Source organism: Mustela nivalis (genome assembly GCF_964662115.1).
Source record: "Mustela nivalis genome assembly, chromosome: 8".
In the NCBI taxonomy this organism is placed as follows: Eukaryota; Metazoa; Chordata; class Mammalia; order Carnivora; family Mustelidae; genus Mustela; species Mustela nivalis.
Genome location: NC_139027.1, coordinates 134600894 through 134616941, shown reverse-complemented (window position 1 = coordinate 134616941; position 16048 = coordinate 134600894). Strand labels below are relative to the sequence as shown.

Sequence of the window (16048 nt, the reverse complement as noted above, 5' to 3'; positions counted from 1 at the left end):
TTTTTCTTCTAGGTTGCCACTTCAAAACTGTCCACGGCATGAAAGACTTGGACCGCCATCTGAGAATCCATACGGGTAGGTCTCCATTCCTTTGTTGGAAACTTGAACGTTGAAGGAAGTGGCTAGGAGTTGGAGCGTGCTGGCCTCGCGTGCTGCGCAGGATGGAAATGGTCTGCGGGGTGGGCTGCGGCCTCAAAAGTCAGAAGCTAGGGGGTGCGTCCGGGGAAAATCAGTCGTGGGGATGGGCTCATGGCTGTTCTGAAAGGCCTTCTGAAGAAGGTTCTTGCCTTGACTTGCAAACGGTGGCTAGCAGTAACCAGACAAGACCAGGAACATTCCAGCAGGGGGAACAGCAGGTGCAAAGGCAGGGAAGGTGTGCGCTAGTTGGGGAGATTGGTGAGGACAGGCTACAAAGAGGCGTTGTGGCTCTAGTAATCCTCAGATAAGGTCCTGTGTGTCTGGGTGGCTCTGTGGGTTAAGCGTCTGCCTTGGCCCAGGTCATGATCCCAGGGTCCTGGGATCGAGTCCTGAGTGGGGCTCCCTGCTCACTGGGGAGTCCACTTCTCCCTCTCCCTTTGCCCCCTACCCGTTTGTGTGCGCTTGCTCCCCGAGGCTCTGTCTCTCACAAATCTTTAAAAAAAAATAAAAGTACTAAGGTTGCTTCTTAACCGTTCCTTGAGCAGCCAGCTACTGAGAATAAGAGAAATAAGATTTGCTGTAGCAAAGAAATTTCTATGCTGTATAATCAGGGTCTGCACACTACAGCCTGCAAGCCAAATCCAGCCAAATCCAAGCCAAATGTCATCTGTGGCTGCTTTGGCCCCTTACGGTGGCATTGAGTCGTTGCCCGAAAAAACTGCAATGGACAAAGCTGAAGGCGGTTACTATCTGGCTCTTTCCAAAAACCTTGCCTACCTATTGGTCTCAAGTGTAGACCCTGTACGAGTCTGTGGAAGTTAAAATTGTGGTCTCTGGGGCGCCTGACTGGCTCTGTCAAGAGAGGACGCCCCTCTTGATCTTGGGGTTGTGAGTTCAGGCCCTACATTGGGTATAGAGAGAACTAAAAAAATAAATATAAAAAATCAAGGGGTACCTGGGTAGCTCAGTTGGTTAAGCATCTGGTGGTGATCAGGTGGTGATCTCGGGGTGCTGGGATCCAGCCCAGCATGGAGCCCTGTGCTCAGCAGGGAGTCCCTTCTCCCTCTGCCCTTCCCCCCACTCATGTGTACTTGTGTGTGTACAGTCTTTCCCTCTAAAATAAAATCTTTAAAAAAAAAAAAAAATTTAGGGACACCAGGGTGGCTCAGTTTAAGTGTCTGCCTTCAGCTCAGGTCATGATCCCAGAGTCCTGGGCTCGAGTCCCAGGTCGGGCTCTCTCAGCCGGAGTCTGCTTCGCCGTCTCCCTGCAGCTCCTGCTTGTGCTCTCTCTCTGTGTCAAATAAAATCTTAAAAAAAAAAAAAAAAAAAATCGATCTGTTGGCTCTTACAGAAACCAAACCAGGTGTCTTAAACATAACCAAGTTTCTCTCGAGTACAACTTATGGAGTACTCCAGAGCTGGCAGAATGGCTGCCGTCCTTAAACTATAGCTTCGTCTCCAGGTACGAGGCAACGGCTCTGTTAACTAGTGGAAAGCAGAAGCAGGAAAGGGGGCCTCTCCCTTAGGCCATGCCCTGCCTCGCCCCCAGCAGCATCCCTCATGGGATTGGACAAACCTCGGGCATCAAGGGGGGGCAGGGAAGTGGTTTCCAGAAACCACTAAACTCCGGAGGTCCCATGGGAGGACCACCTTCTGGGCGATTAGTAGTCTCTGCTAGAAATGGGTGTCGTGCTGTGCAAATGAGAAAATGAAGGGTTCTTTTTGCCAGGAAAGGGTAGGTCATAAAGGGCCTTCTAGTGAAGGGAATGTTGATCATCTCCTTGAAAGACCAGGCTTCCAGGATGAGATCAGCAGAAGCCATCTGAACAAAGGAGACCCCACCATCGTGACTGGCTAAGGCAACCTCAAAGCCCGTCGGTGGCTCAGTCCCGCCCCCCCTCAGCTGGGCGATGCTGCCGCCACCTAGTGGATGGGGCCAGATGTGCCTCCAAATCCCTAGGATGCTCAGGTCAGGCCCTACCACAAAATTCCCAGATCCCCAAATGTGAACAGTGCTGTGGTGGACCTAGAAAGATAGGGGGTGGATTAATATTTTATTGGAATAATACAGTACATGATGGGGAGACAGAAAGTAGACAAGGCCCTGTCCTTGGGGTCAGATTCCTGGGTACAGAAGGGGGTGTAGACAGATGGCTTCTCCAGCACTTACTTAGGCTGTTTTACTGTGTCCAAGGCAAATGCTCTAGCTCTGAATATTTTAACTGGTGAAAAAGGGGGGGGGGGGCTTAAAGCATCTCTCCCTCAGGGCATGACCCAGGAGTAGGATCCCTTGTGATTAATAATGAGACCCAGCTATGGTGGTTTAAAGCCAAGATATTACCGTCTTAACCACAGTCCCAGTCGGGTATGGTAGCCCATGGTTTTGGGGACTTTGGCTCTTATGTTATGTTGTTGCTTAACATCCCAGGTGTGTAGCCCATGCTGGCATGGTCTGAGCTGGCTTACTGACACCCCTACCCCCCATTTAAGGTATGAGAAGTTACCCATCACTTGGGTTCATGCCTGTTGGCCTGGAACATAGTCACATGGCCATTCCAAGCTGTGGAAATGGAGGCTGGGAGAAAAGTCTTGACTCTGGCCATGTGCCCAGCTTCTAGAGCGAAGGTTCTGCTTACAAGAAAAAGCACGGACGACTGGGCTGAAGGGCATCCCGGACTGAGCTGTGAGAGGCGGGGAGGGTGCTATATGCAGGTCATCTTTTGAGGCTTAGGCTGGACTTTTGCCAGACGGATACCACGGTGGTTCTCAAAACACTGCTGTGATCCTTTTACATCTAAAAATTGAGATCTCCCCCACCCCAAGTTTGTGTTTTATGTATAGTTACTGTGCCAAAAATTAAAACCGAACTTTCAAATATGTATGCACTTACAAATAACAGTAAGCCAAGGTGACCGGCTGTCTCAAGCGGTAGGGTTGGCAACTCTTAATCTCACGATTGTGAGTTTGAGCGCCACGTTGGGTGGAGAGATTACTTAAAATTAAAAATTAAAAAAAAAAAATAAGCTCCTTATAGCAGTACTTCATGAGAAGTAACTACTTGCCCCCAAAAATGTGACCAGTGGTATTATCTAGACCTTTGCAAATCTCCTGAAGTCAACTGGGTTCTCCCACCAGCATACAGTCCATTGCCGTGTTTTGAGCATCTGAAGAAAATCTGTTGCCTTGCGTGTGGTTGGAATGGAATATTTTGGATAGCCTTTTCCGGTAATTTTTAATATCCTACCAAAACACAACAGAGGGAAGATTCTTTAACTTTTTAAAGATTTATTTTAGAGAAGGAGCGTGCAAGCGGGGGGAGGGGCAGAAGGAGAGAGAATCTTCGAGCAGACTACCCACTGAGTGCAGGGCTGGACACGGGACTCAAGCCCAGGACCCGAGAGAAAACAACCTAAGCGGAAACCAAGAGTCAGATGAGGACTGAGCCGCCCAGGTGCCCCAAGGTTAGTTCCTTAAGGCTCAGTTGCTATATAGAATCTGGAGCCATATCCACAAACTTTTCAAACTGATAAAATCCAATGTTCTGTTTACTTTCTGAATGGCTCTTAATCATGCTTGATTTTTTTTTTTTTAACTTGTCCTACATTGGCCACTTGGAAAATACTGGTTTAGCAATGTACATAATCCTTCCTAACGTTGACCCGTCTTACAATAGGAAAAAAAAAAAATCACTTATTAATATTCCCAATCTCATCAGAAAAATTGAAAAGAAAGCTGCACACACAGGGTAGGGAATAGAGGTTCGGAAATCCTAACTTTATTAGAGCTGAGATGTTGCTGCTGCAGCACTGTAGGCAGTCTTCCCTGAAATGACAGGCTCTCATAGCTCAATCTGAAGGAGATTTTCACCAAATCCCAAATTTGAAAAACTCACCAGGGCCTGTTGGTACAACCGTGTGCTTTGGTCTGTACCCTTCCCATTTCAAGACCCCGTGTTTAAAAAAAAAAAAAAAAAACCCTTCAGGAGGGAGAAATTTAATAGAAGGTCTAGGTTTTGCTGCTGGGAAGGCTGTTCCTCCGTGAAACTGGCTTTGGGTTCCCTGGGAGGGCATGGCCAGGAGGAAACTCCGTGCCACCGCCTGTTGGTGGGATTGGGAGGAGGAGCGGCTAGTGGTTCATGCTCAGGCATGTGTGGTTCTGCCCAAGTGTTCCCACAGCAGAGTGGAGGTCAAAATGGAAAAGGAAAATCCCCATCTTTTTAATAGAATGAAGATCTTCTGACTACAAACTCGACCAGAGGAGACTGGGGTACCCCCCAGGCACTCACAGACTGCACTTTGAGAACCGTGGAGGTGGAGGCTACGTGTGGGGGAGGGCATGCGGCCTGTGTGCCCAGAGTGAGGGCTTGCTGCGGGCTTATCGGGGGGAAGGTGAGAAAGCGGAGTGTGCTCACATTAGAGACCTCCTGGAAAACCAGGCCCTAGAGGGGGGTTAATTACCTTTATTCTAAAACTGCATTTCCTCTCTATATCCCAAATGCCAGTTTATCCTGGATGAAAATTTTTAATCAAGAGTTGAATTCTAAATGTGTTAAGATGCTCATGCATGTATTTAGCTTAGTAAAGGAGAGGGACTCACACTACTGCTGTCTTTTATCCTCTGTCCTCATTTAGCCCGGGAATCCGGATTCATTGGTCATGCATAAGTGGGGGCCTTCCTTCCGCTGTGCCGTGGACCATTACTCGAACGTGAATCACTGTTCCCGGCGGACTTAGCGCGCCCACACTGCTCTCTGCTTCTGACTTGTTCAGCAGATGGAGGCAGTGTAGATTATTAGGCTGTGAGGACCATGTCCATCTCCGGGACAAATGAAGACGGCTCAGTCCCTTTCAGTGTCCTCCAGAGTCCGTCACCACTCTGCCTTGTGCTGTCTTCTGTCCGGGACGTCCCCCGGCCAGTGGAGCAGCCTCTGTCTGGAACCTGCCAGATAAAGGCAATCTTGACCGGTTTTTCCTGCAGTGGACTCCTGGCAATTTTGTGAACCCTATAGGCCCTTTCTGGGATGTTTTTAAATTAAAGCCCCTTAAACTCTATTTCAGTACACATTCTATCAGTAGTAAACATGTGGTATTTAATACATATAACCCCAGCTACCTTAAGTGTGGTAAAGACCAGACAGCCTCACCCCAGAGCTTGTTAGAAACCCCGAATCTCCGGGCCAACCCAGCCGCACTGACATGAACTACATTTTCCTCGGTTTCTGTAAGTTCAACTTGAGAAATGGGGAATGTTGGTCAGAGGGTACCAACGTCCAGCTGGAAAATGAAGGAGTTCTAGGAGGCTGATGTACGGCACGCCAGCTGTTCAGGTAGCGACTTCCAAGTCTGTCCTGACAAGAGTAGATCTTAAGTGTTCTGACCACAAAGAAACGGTGATTATCTGAGGTGAAGGCGGTGTTCATGAACCTTATGTTGGTAATCCGTTTTCAGCTTATACTTGTATTAAATCACCACATTGTATACCTTAATGACAGGTCAGTGATATCCCAAATCTCATTAAAAACCCATTTTAATGAGCCCACCCCCCTCATGCCCCAAATGATAGGGATATGCAGGAACACTAAGAAAACCCCGAGTTTGAGGCACCTGGTTGGCTCAGTTGTTAAGCGTCTGCCTTTAGCTCAGGTCATGATCCCAGGATCCTGGGATCGAGCCCCGCATCGGGCTCTCAGCTCGGCGGGAAGCCTGCTTCTCCCTCTCCCACTCCCTGCTTGTGTTCCCTCTCTCAGTGTGTCTCTGTCAAATAAATAAATAAAATATTTAAAAAAAAAGAAAGAAAACCCCAAGTTTAATGTTAGCAGACCAGCTACCAGGTCCTCTTAATCGTGCCGTAGTGATTAACGTAAAGGACCCTTCAGAACCGCAAGTGTGCTTGGTGGGTGTGAACGTGGCTCCCGTGTACTGACCAGAGTCTCGGGTTGTTGATTACATGATGGGTAGATGCTAAATTCCAGTTAGAGGTAGTAGAAATAAAAATGTAATTTCCCATGTAAGGTCTTGGATCTCCTACATCTTATCCTCAAACCCTAAATTAAGAATCCCCTGATCTTGAGTCGGGGGAAGCACCTGAGTGGCTCAGTCTATTAAGTGTCTGCCTTTGGCTCGGGTCATAATCTCAGGGTTCTGGGATCAGGGTCTGGGTCCCTGGAGACTGCTTCTCCCTCTCCTTCTCCACTCCCCATGGGCACACCGTGCACTGCATCCCCCCCACCCTTGCCACCCCCCACCTTGCGCTCTCAAAAGCTAAAAAAAAAAAAAGGGAAAAAAAAGCCTGATCTGGAATGTTACACGTCAGCTGGGCAAGAGAACCATGGTGAACCACACACCGGCTCTTAAAAGGATTAGCCTGAGAGTGATTCCTCCATTTCAGTCCTGTTTCACTGGGCAGAACAGGTCGCATGCCCAAGCCTGTGGTCACTAGGATTGGAGGCAGAGTTCCCCTGCAAAGGGGACAGTGAATACTCCAACTGTACATAGTATACGTGGGGGGTGTACCTCTGACCGAGCAACCTGAGTTGTCGTTGATCAGTTTTCTGCTGGTTCCCACTTGGTAACTGGGTATATTCCTAGAACGTTATCCACTTCATCAAGTCCTCATTTATCGGGGCAAAGTTCTACTTAGGCCATAATGGATTGGATTTGTGGTCCCCTTTCTCTCGTCCACTGTCTCTTGGAATGGTTCCCAACCAGGTAGTCTCGTCCCCCAGCCCCCGGCCCCCCGGTCCTGGGGACATTTGTCAATAATCAGAAGACCTTTTGACTCTTAAAACTCGGGCTAGAGGTGCTACTGGTGTCCAGTGGGAAGTGGTGAATCTGCTGCTCAGGACAGCCTATGGATTACTTGGCCAAAAGGGCAGTGGTGCTGAGCTCGAAGACCCTAGAGTTTTGGTATCTTGAGCAAACCTCCCTTCTTAACCATTATTTTGTTTATGTGGATCAACAGCTGTATATCTTGATTTCTTCTAATTGATTGAAATGCATAGTTCACTCCAGCCTTTTGTTAAAAATGAACTTATGTCTACAAACACTGTTCTGAAAACAGGGGTAGGCTAAAAGTTTTGACACACACAGCTTTCCCTGCCCATCTCTAGAGAGTTTGTAATCTGATTTTCTTAAAAATTGTTTTAAAGGGGCGCCTGGGTGGTATGGTGGGTTAAGCCTCTGCTTTTGGCTCAGGTCATGATCTCAGGGTCCTGGGATCGAGCCCCACATAGGGCTCTCTGCTCAGCGGGGAGCCTGCCTCCTCCTCTCTCTCTCTGTCTGCCTCTCTGCCTACTTAGGATCTCTCTCTCTCTCTCTGTCAAATAAATAAAATCTTTTTAAAAAACTGTTTTAAAATATGCCCTGACTTTTGAAAAACCTTTTGGGAAACAATATCAGATTCATAAGTTTGAGTTACATCTATTTGTTTTTATCTTTTCAGTATGTATTTTTTAGTGGCTCTCTATTTTATCCAGTATTCAATTCTCCTATCTTTTAGCATTTTCCTAAAATATTTATGTACCTTAGGAGCATTACGCTGATTTTTAAAATATGTTAAAGCTTTTAACAGGGAAACTAAATCTGTTCTTACTTATATATAGCTTGACTTTTACTTGTGTTCTGTTGCCTTTCTGTATGGTTCTCTTGTGGCTTGGAAGCAATAGTTTCCACTTGATTATATCCCACATCTTATCCACTTCCTTTTCTCTGATGTGCACAGTTCAAGTGTGCTGCTCTGAGTCATCAGCTGGCTTTCTCTTCTCTTTCCACGGAATGCTAATTCAAGTATCGGACTCTATTTAAGTAACTTCTTTAGAACTTTGCAGACACTGCTTCCCTTGTCTGAGGAGTTACATGCTGATCTGAGCATTTCTTTCTGAAACTGTAAGAGCTCCTTCGTGGGCTCCTGAAATTGTATCTCCCTGTCTGCAGATAAGCTATCTGAAGACTCCGGACTGTCGTTTGTGTTGAGAAATACCTGTTTTCTCTGTTCTGTCTTGGACCGTCTAGAGCTGGCTCTCGTGTCTTGTACTTTCCCTTTCGGGCAGCCTTCTGGGAGATTCTTGGGCTCCATCTTCAAAGTCCTTTTTGTGACATCCTTTCCGCTCATCAACTTGGAATCTTGAGAGTCCCAGGAGAATAAGAATTACTATGGAAATGAAAACCAGGGCACCTCCGTGACTCCGTCATTAAGCATCTGTCTTTGACTCAAATCATAATCCCAGGATCCCAGGATCGAGCCCCACATCGGGCTCCCTGCTCAGCGAGAAGCCTGCTTCTCCCTCTGCCACTCCCCCTGCTTGTGTTCCCTCTGTCACTATATGTCTCTCTCTGTCCAATAAATAAATAAAATCTTTTTAAGAAGGGAAATGAGGGGCGCCTGGGTGGCTCAGTGGGTTAAGCCTCTGCTTTCGGCTCAGGTCATGATCTCAGGGTCCTGGGATCGAGCCCCGCATCGGGCTCTCTGCTCAGCAGGGAGCCTGCTTCCTCCCCTCTCTCTCTGCCTGCCTCTCTGACTGCTTATGATCTCTGTCTGTCAAATAAATAAATAAAATCTTTTTTAAAAAGGGGGGGGGGATGAAAAGTATTTGCTTTTAGATCTTCATCTTCTTGAGTTGGGTGTGTCTTCCTGGTTCTGGCTTTCCCCCAAGCATTTGGTTATTGGGTAGACTTTTTTATTCTGGAATGGTTGTAGGGGAGGGACAGAACACTGGAGGAAATGCTCTGGCCATGGGGTTCTGTTCTCTGGAGTGTCTCCAACTACTTGAGGGCTTTGCACTGTTTCTGTGGTGTAAGCACCCTCATTTTCTAAAATCATTGCTGCTATGGTTTGGTACAACTGAGGGAGGAGGCAACCTGACCACTCGGTGCGAACCATGAAAGCTGTTCCAAGGTCCCTGTATCTGATCCTGAGGATTTCTGTAACGACTCTCCATTTCCCCAGACAGGGTTTGGCCTATGATTTTTGGCCTTCACCCTGATCTTACCTGTTCCTTACGATTCTTTATAATTTGTGAGCCATCCATTACTAGCACACCTTCTCGTTTCCCAACGCGCTGAACTACATACTCCAGTATCTTCCTATCTGGGCACTGGGACAGAAGGAAGAGGCAGACCCCTCGGCCCCGGCTACCCTCTTGGTCCGATCTCTTTGCAGTCACCTTAACAGAGAAACCCTTAAAACCTTGAATCTTCCTTATGTGTTTGAAGGAGACAAACCCCACAAGTGTGAGTTCTGTGACAAGTGCTTCAGCCGGAAAGACAACCTGACCATGCACATGCGTTGCCACACCAGCGTGAAGCCCCACAAGTGTCACCTGTGTGACTACGCCGCCGTAGACAGCAGCAGCCTCAAGAAGCACCTGCGGATCCACTCGGACGAGCGGCCCTACAAGTGCCAGCTCTGCCCTTACGCCAGCCGCAACTCCAGCCAGCTCACCGTCCACCTGCGGTCCCACACAGGTAGGTCCTTGGCCCAGAGACCTGTGCCTTACTTCTTCACCTCCATCTCGCTAAAATGCAAGCAACCGAGAGGACTTGGTGGTCAAATGTAAAGGAGTTGGCATTTCTGTGGTTTTTCACCCAGACAACCAATGTTCCGTAAAACGTGAAAGTCTGACAGCTCGGTTTTTTCCTAACTCGACAACATAGGCCACAACAGGGAAGCAAGGGATGTCTCTCAAAAGCCTGACGTCTAAACGAGGTGTCTCAGTCGTTTCACGTAAACTGATCACATGGCTGAATTCTGAAATGTAGCAGGATTAGTTGACTGGACCTACAAATCACAGGCTTCTAGTGTTAGAAATCAGACTTTGCCAAAAGCTTTCTCTTCCGTTGTAAGACCCCACTGAATAACAATAGAATCAACCAGTTTATCGAGGCACAGAGAAGTGGGGATTGGGGGCTCATAAGGCTCAGAAAATGAGGTTGTCCAGTGAATTCGTAGAAGAAGGCAAGCAGATGGGATATGCTGACATCTGAAACTAAGTTTAAAAAAATTAAAAAAAAACTCTTCCAGCAGACAAATGGCTCCCAACTCTGTGGCTCCCTCACAGCCTCTTGAACCCATGTTTCACTACCCTGAGAGCTCTGGACTCAGAACTGGCACGTAGACTGCCAAGGCCACAGAGTTCAGAGGAGAAGCGAAAGCCTGTTGGCAACATGGCCCACACTGCCCAGTAGCACGTAAAACCTGTGGCCGCCTCTACCTAGTCCTTAATCTGGTCTGTTCTTTCTAAATCTAAATGTCCCCTATGGATTATGAATCACTGGCAGGAGACGAGTGGTCTAAGATGCCCCAAATCTAACAAATCCTGGAGTTAGCAGAATACCTTGGGTCATAAACAAGAATTCTTCAGTTCTAATTGGTATCTACCCACTAGCAGAAACGCTGCATCCAAGAAGAGTCCCATGAAAAGGTAGTGAGAACGAAGTATGAATTAAAACTGAAGTTGCTGGCTACAAAGGCAAAGAAATTTTCCAGAGCCTAGAAGAAGAGAAAAAAAAAAAACTGATTTGGATAACTAAGAAAGAATAAGAAACTGGAAGTTTTTGGCCACTGGCCAGGTCTGGGGAGGGGGGGGGGGAAACAGAAGTGAGAAAATCAAATAAGAAAGAATATCTTGATTCTAAAGAGCCATGAGAGTGGAAAGGATGCCAAGCAGGACAGATGGAGTGGATGGGCAGAGTCAAACCTAGAAAATCTTCTCCCGTGGTATTAGCTTCTAGGGGGATAGTGGAATAGTGCCCTCAAAGCTGGGAAATGATTTCGGATGAAGAATTCTATACCCAGCTAAACTGAAGTATACCAGTATCCTGAAGTGTATGAGTAGAAAGTAAACCAAAAAAGAAAAAAGAAAAAAATAATAAATCAAACTTCCAGGTGTCACGCTAGTGGCAGTTACTGAAGATAAACTCTTCTCCAGGGAGAAAACAAAATGTGGCCTATCCGATGTCCATTTGAATATTGCTAACAGGTTTCAGTAAAGGAAAGTATGAGGATGATTCCTATGTTGAGGCTTAAAAGGAAATTCAGTGAATTAAAAACTCAAAATCCACAAGAAATCTCATCTACAATGTTCCATAATTAAAAGACTGGGTGACTTTTGAGATGATGATAAGATTCTTTTCCCCCGAATGCATAGTCCCATCAAGAATAAAGCTAACCCGTGACCCAAAATGAGCATGTAAGATAAGAGAAATAATGTGACCTTGATGCTGACACCATTGTCAAATGGCCCAGGGGTGACCGTGACCCTCTAAAGTGTGCAGAATTCTGGTGAAGTATTTGCCTCCAGTGAATGAACTATACTCAGTCCTAAAATAGAGTTTGATTCTAACACTGAAAACAACTCGTTAAAGCATGGGAATTCACTGGCCAGAATGCAAATGCTCTTGAACTTAAATGTCAAAATCCCAACAAGTAGGAAGAGGTAGTATGGTAAAGACGAGGGAATCCTCAAGAAACTTCTCAGGCTGATGGACTAAAAGTTAGGAGGCTCTTACCCAACGTAGAAGGTTCATGCTAGAGGAATATAATACACACCCAGCAGTGGGGAGAGGCTGGACGTGTAGGGTAAGAGAGATCATCTTTGCTTATGTTCAGCTGAGGACAGTTGTTAGGGTAGTGACCTCCAAAGGCACTAAAAGTCCTTAACAGCGCTCCAGAGTACAGAGGAGGCCGTGGATTTTCAGGAATTGGTCACCTGCTGCCGTATTCCTGTATTTTGTATATAAAATTCAGTCTTGTGTAACTATGAGACTTCAGGAATACAAGCCAGTCAGTTGACGTAATAGAGCGTAAACACTGGAGTCGGTAATACGTCATGGTTTGATTTACAGCAGTTGTAACAAAACCGTACCTCCTCCATGTCCAGTTCTGGGGTATTAGATTAAATGAGAGCTAGAGTCGAAAGTAAAGTGGCCTCACGAAGAGGCCAGGATGCCCTGGTGCCTGAGTTCAAATCCCTCCTATTTGACCTTGAAGCCTCCATTTTCCCATCTGCTCAGTGGGGGTCATAGGACCCACTCATAAGGTTGATGTGAGCATAAAAGAAGTTACCGTACATGGTAAGTGGTGGTGTCAGGGAGTTACCCGTCGCTGGAGTCCAAAGACCCAACTCTCTCTGCACTTGGTGTTCTGATGCATGTTTGGAGGGGGGAGGGGACTTCTTTGCTTGTCCTTGTCTGCTCTAATGGAAACGCCCCTTCCATTGTCAGGGGACACCCCCTTCCAGTGCTGGCTCTGTAGCGCCAAGTTCAAAATCAGCTCGGACTTGAAAAGGCACATGATCGTGCACTCGGGGGAGAAGCCTTTCAAGTGCGAGTTCTGTGATGTCCGCTGCACCATGAAGGCGAACCTCAAGTCTCACATCCGCATCAAGCACACGTTCAAGTGCCTGCACTGCTCCTTCCAGGGCCGGGACCGGGCCGACCTCCTGGAGCACAGCCGGTTGCACCAGGCCGACCACCCTGAGAAGTGCCCCGAGTGCAGCTACTCGTGCTCCAGCGCCGCGGCCCTGCGCGTGCACAGCCGCGTGCACTGCAAGGACCGCCCGTTCAAGTGCGATTTCTGCAGCTTCGACACCAAGCGGCCCAGCAGCCTGGCCAAGCACATTGACAAGGTGCACAGGGACGAGACCAAAACGGAGAACCAGGCCCCGCAGGGCAAGGAAGGGCCCCGAGGGAGCGGCTCCCAGCACGTGGCCAAAATAGTGACCCAGCGGGCCTTCCGCTGCGAGACCTGCGGTGCCTCCTTCGTCAGGGACGACTCTCTGAGATGCCATAAGAAGCAGCACAACGAGCAGAGCGAGAACAAGAACTCGGACTTGGTCACGTTCCCGCCCGAAAGCAGTGCCTCGGGGCAGCTGGGCACCCTGGTCTCCGCGGGGCAGCTGGACACGTCCCTGGAGCCCGGCCGGTGCCTCTAGTTCAGCCGAAGAGGCTGGTGGGCTGGCCGGACGCCGGACAGACGCTGCAGTGCAGCCCTCCGAGGGGACGCCATTGAGCCAGACTCCGTGTCCCCAGCTCTGGGGACGGAATGCTCCACCTTTATAAAGTTGGCCTCGAGGTCGTGGGCTGCGGTCACCGGCCTGAGAGCTGACGCCAAAGCAGCTCGGTGGAGGCTCCCCTCCCCGTTGCTGTCTCCCCTCCAAATGTCGGCTCCCCAGGTTGACCCCGTGGTTCCAAGGTGGGGTGGGGAGGTCCGTCGCGCACCCCTCCGTCCCGTAGGGATGGTTTCGTGATGGAGGCCGATCCTAAAACTGACCCACCTGCGATGGAATTACGAAACTATTTAGACCACGTGGGGGACTAACCTGATGTGTATAGTGGGAATGGTTAGGACGGCCGCGGGGGTACGCTCCGTGGAGGACCTGGGGGCCTCTGGGAAGTTCTATTTCTTAACCTGGGTGGTGGTGACGAGTGTTTGCCTTACGCGTTCATGTGGTTCCTTTTATCATTGTCTTATAATAAAAAGGCAGACTGCGCTGTAGAATGAGGTAAGGGGAATGCTTCATTTTTCTTTGCTTCCTTCCATTCGAGTGGGTATGCAGTGGGGTTCTTCATGGCCACCCGATTCGAGATCGCGTTCTAGACGCTCGCAGGATTCTCTCGGTCTTGAGTGCCACGGAGATGAGAAATGCAGTTTGACCTGAAGGTGGCGCCAAAGATCAAGCAAACAGTAGCTGAGCCCACTCCTGTGCCTTGCGAAGCTGCATTTCTGTGCTTGTATAGAAAAGACCTGGGGCACCCATGGGCCCCGGGCTTGGTTCCGGGACATGTGATGCAGGACACAGGCAGAGCTGAGGGTCTTTCATCCCAATCAGCATTTGGTGTTCGCCGAACCAACAAATGAAAATCCAAACTTCTTATAGGCGGACGTTTTACTTTGGCCAAAACGTAGGAGGCTCTGGAGTGCCAGTGGGTATGTAACTTACCCACGGTTGTTCTGTTGTTCGGCATCTTTTCTTCAAGTACAAGTAATAGAAATTCTTACATGCCCTCATCACATTAAACGTGTAAATCCATTGTTTTTGGTAGACTGGGAGGAAAAGGACGAGGAAACTTCTATAGATTGTACACGACGGAATACGTAGTTCACTTATGGGAGGTGTGTAGCTTATTTCGTTATGAATTCTGTTGTTTGAACATACCTGATTGGAGGGTGGCAGCGGGTGAATGACTGATACACTGTCAGATCTCGGTGTAAGGAGAATGTGATGTCTGAAACCCATGATAGAATTAATCTTTGCTTTGCAACTGTTTTCTTTTTTTCAAGATTTTATTTATTTGACAGATCACAAGTAGGCAGAGAGAGGAGGAAGCAGACTCTCCGCTGAGCAGAGAGCCCGATGTGGGGCTCGATCCCAGGACCCCGGGATCATGACCTGAGCCGAAGGCAGAGGCTTTAACCCACTGAGCCATCCAGGCGCCCCTGGAACTGTTTTCTAAGGTCCGGGAGTGTCTGGTGACTGAATGCCTGGGCATGGTACAGATTCTGTTGTCACCTCTGTTTGTCATGACTCTTATCCGTGTTTCTGTTCTAGTAGCAAGTGGGCTGTTGACCTTTCAAGTGGGAACCCACAGATAGAAATCATATAAACGTCCCTCGAACTTTTCCTGTCACAGCTCTTCAGATAAACAGGAAAAGCCTTTTTAGAAGGTTTTTTTCCCCCTCCAACTGTATGGACTTCGTGAGTCTCTGGTCCGCCCTCTGTATCACCTGGCAAATTTGGATTCCCCATAGAGCAAAGGTCTGCAAAGAGTTCCAGACCACTCTGTAAATACTGGAGGCATTCTAGGGCCATAACATCTCTCTTGTGAGAAACTCTGGCTTTTGCTCAAAAACAGCCATAGGCTATAAGAGAAACAATGAACCTACCTGTTCCAATAAAACTTTATAAAACAATTGAGGAAGTGGAAGAGTAAACCCTTCTAGAATGAGTCTCTAAATATACAGATAGTGACAGAACTGTGGGGAACAGCCGGGTTGGCTAAGGGGCTGCTGACCTGGTGCAGACCAGAAAGGCCAAGTTTCTTTGCCTCCGTTTGCAAGGTCAGTGTGGGTCTGAAAGGGGAAACTGAGTGTGTGAGCAGTTTTACTTCACCGGGACCAGATCGTAAGGGCCAGATAGTAAATATTCTGGGCTTTGTTGGCCTTTGTCTCTGATGAAATGATTCAGCTCTGTTCATCTCTACTGTTGTAGCACAATTACTCACCTCTACCACTGTAACTAAAGTAGCCGGGAATGGTAGGTAAGCGAATGGGCATAGCCGTGTGCTGATAAAACTTTATTTACGAAAAAGGCCATGATGTGAAAGGCCTAGTTTGCGGACCCCTGAGCTGGACTGTTGAGTGCAAGCAACAGGGTGAATGATCGTGGGCTGAAAATGTGGGAAAGAGATACTGAGGATGCTAAATGTCCTGGTCTCATCAAGGTGGGGGGCTGCTTCATGCAACAAGGTTAGGCATTAGGGAAAACGGAGTCCTTCTGACCCTTATTCATTATTCCCCGGCTCTAAAATCCCAGGGAAGAGTCCAGAAATCAAGATGACCTTATGTTCTTTCCTGCTTACAGTTTCTCGCTGCCGTCTAGGCACTACAGAGCATGATTTTTTTTGTCCTTGCATTTCATTTCTTTCTTGAAGATGAGCCTTTTTCTGTTGCCGTGGCAACAGGAGTCCCTACTTGGAGCCAGACATTATGCTGAGAACTTAACCTGTGTTCACTGCTTTCTCCCAATGCAATCCAGAGCTGGGACTGGGCAAGGGAGGGGAGGCCTTTGCCTAGGGCACCAGAAATTCCATAATCAAGAAATATTTTAATTGGCAAACTGTGGCCCGCAGGTCAGTCACTTTGTTGTTGCAAAGTAGCATTAGAAGTTGGCCTGGGAACTGAGGCCAGCTGTTCA

The 16048-nt window shown here is 48.0% G+C and overlaps 1 protein-coding gene across 3 annotated transcripts in view; it reads left to right on the top strand.

Moving 5' to 3' along the window:
- The window catches only part of ZFP64 (ZFP64 zinc finger protein), an 87421-nt gene extending 73786 nt beyond the window's left edge, over positions 1 to 13635 (top strand). For all 3 annotated transcript variants that reach the window (XM_082744951.1, XM_082744950.1, XM_082744952.1), the window contains 3 exons: positions 13 to 75; positions 9348 to 9599; positions 12357 to 13635. In XM_082744951.1, the coding sequence (XP_082601077.1) occupies positions 13 to 75; positions 9348 to 9599; positions 12357 to 13066 (1025 nt within the window). In that variant the 3' untranslated portion in view covers positions 13067 to 13635. The remainder of the gene's footprint in view (positions 1 to 12; positions 76 to 9347; positions 9600 to 12356) is intronic.
- Positions 13636 to 16048: the final 2413 nt, after the last annotated feature.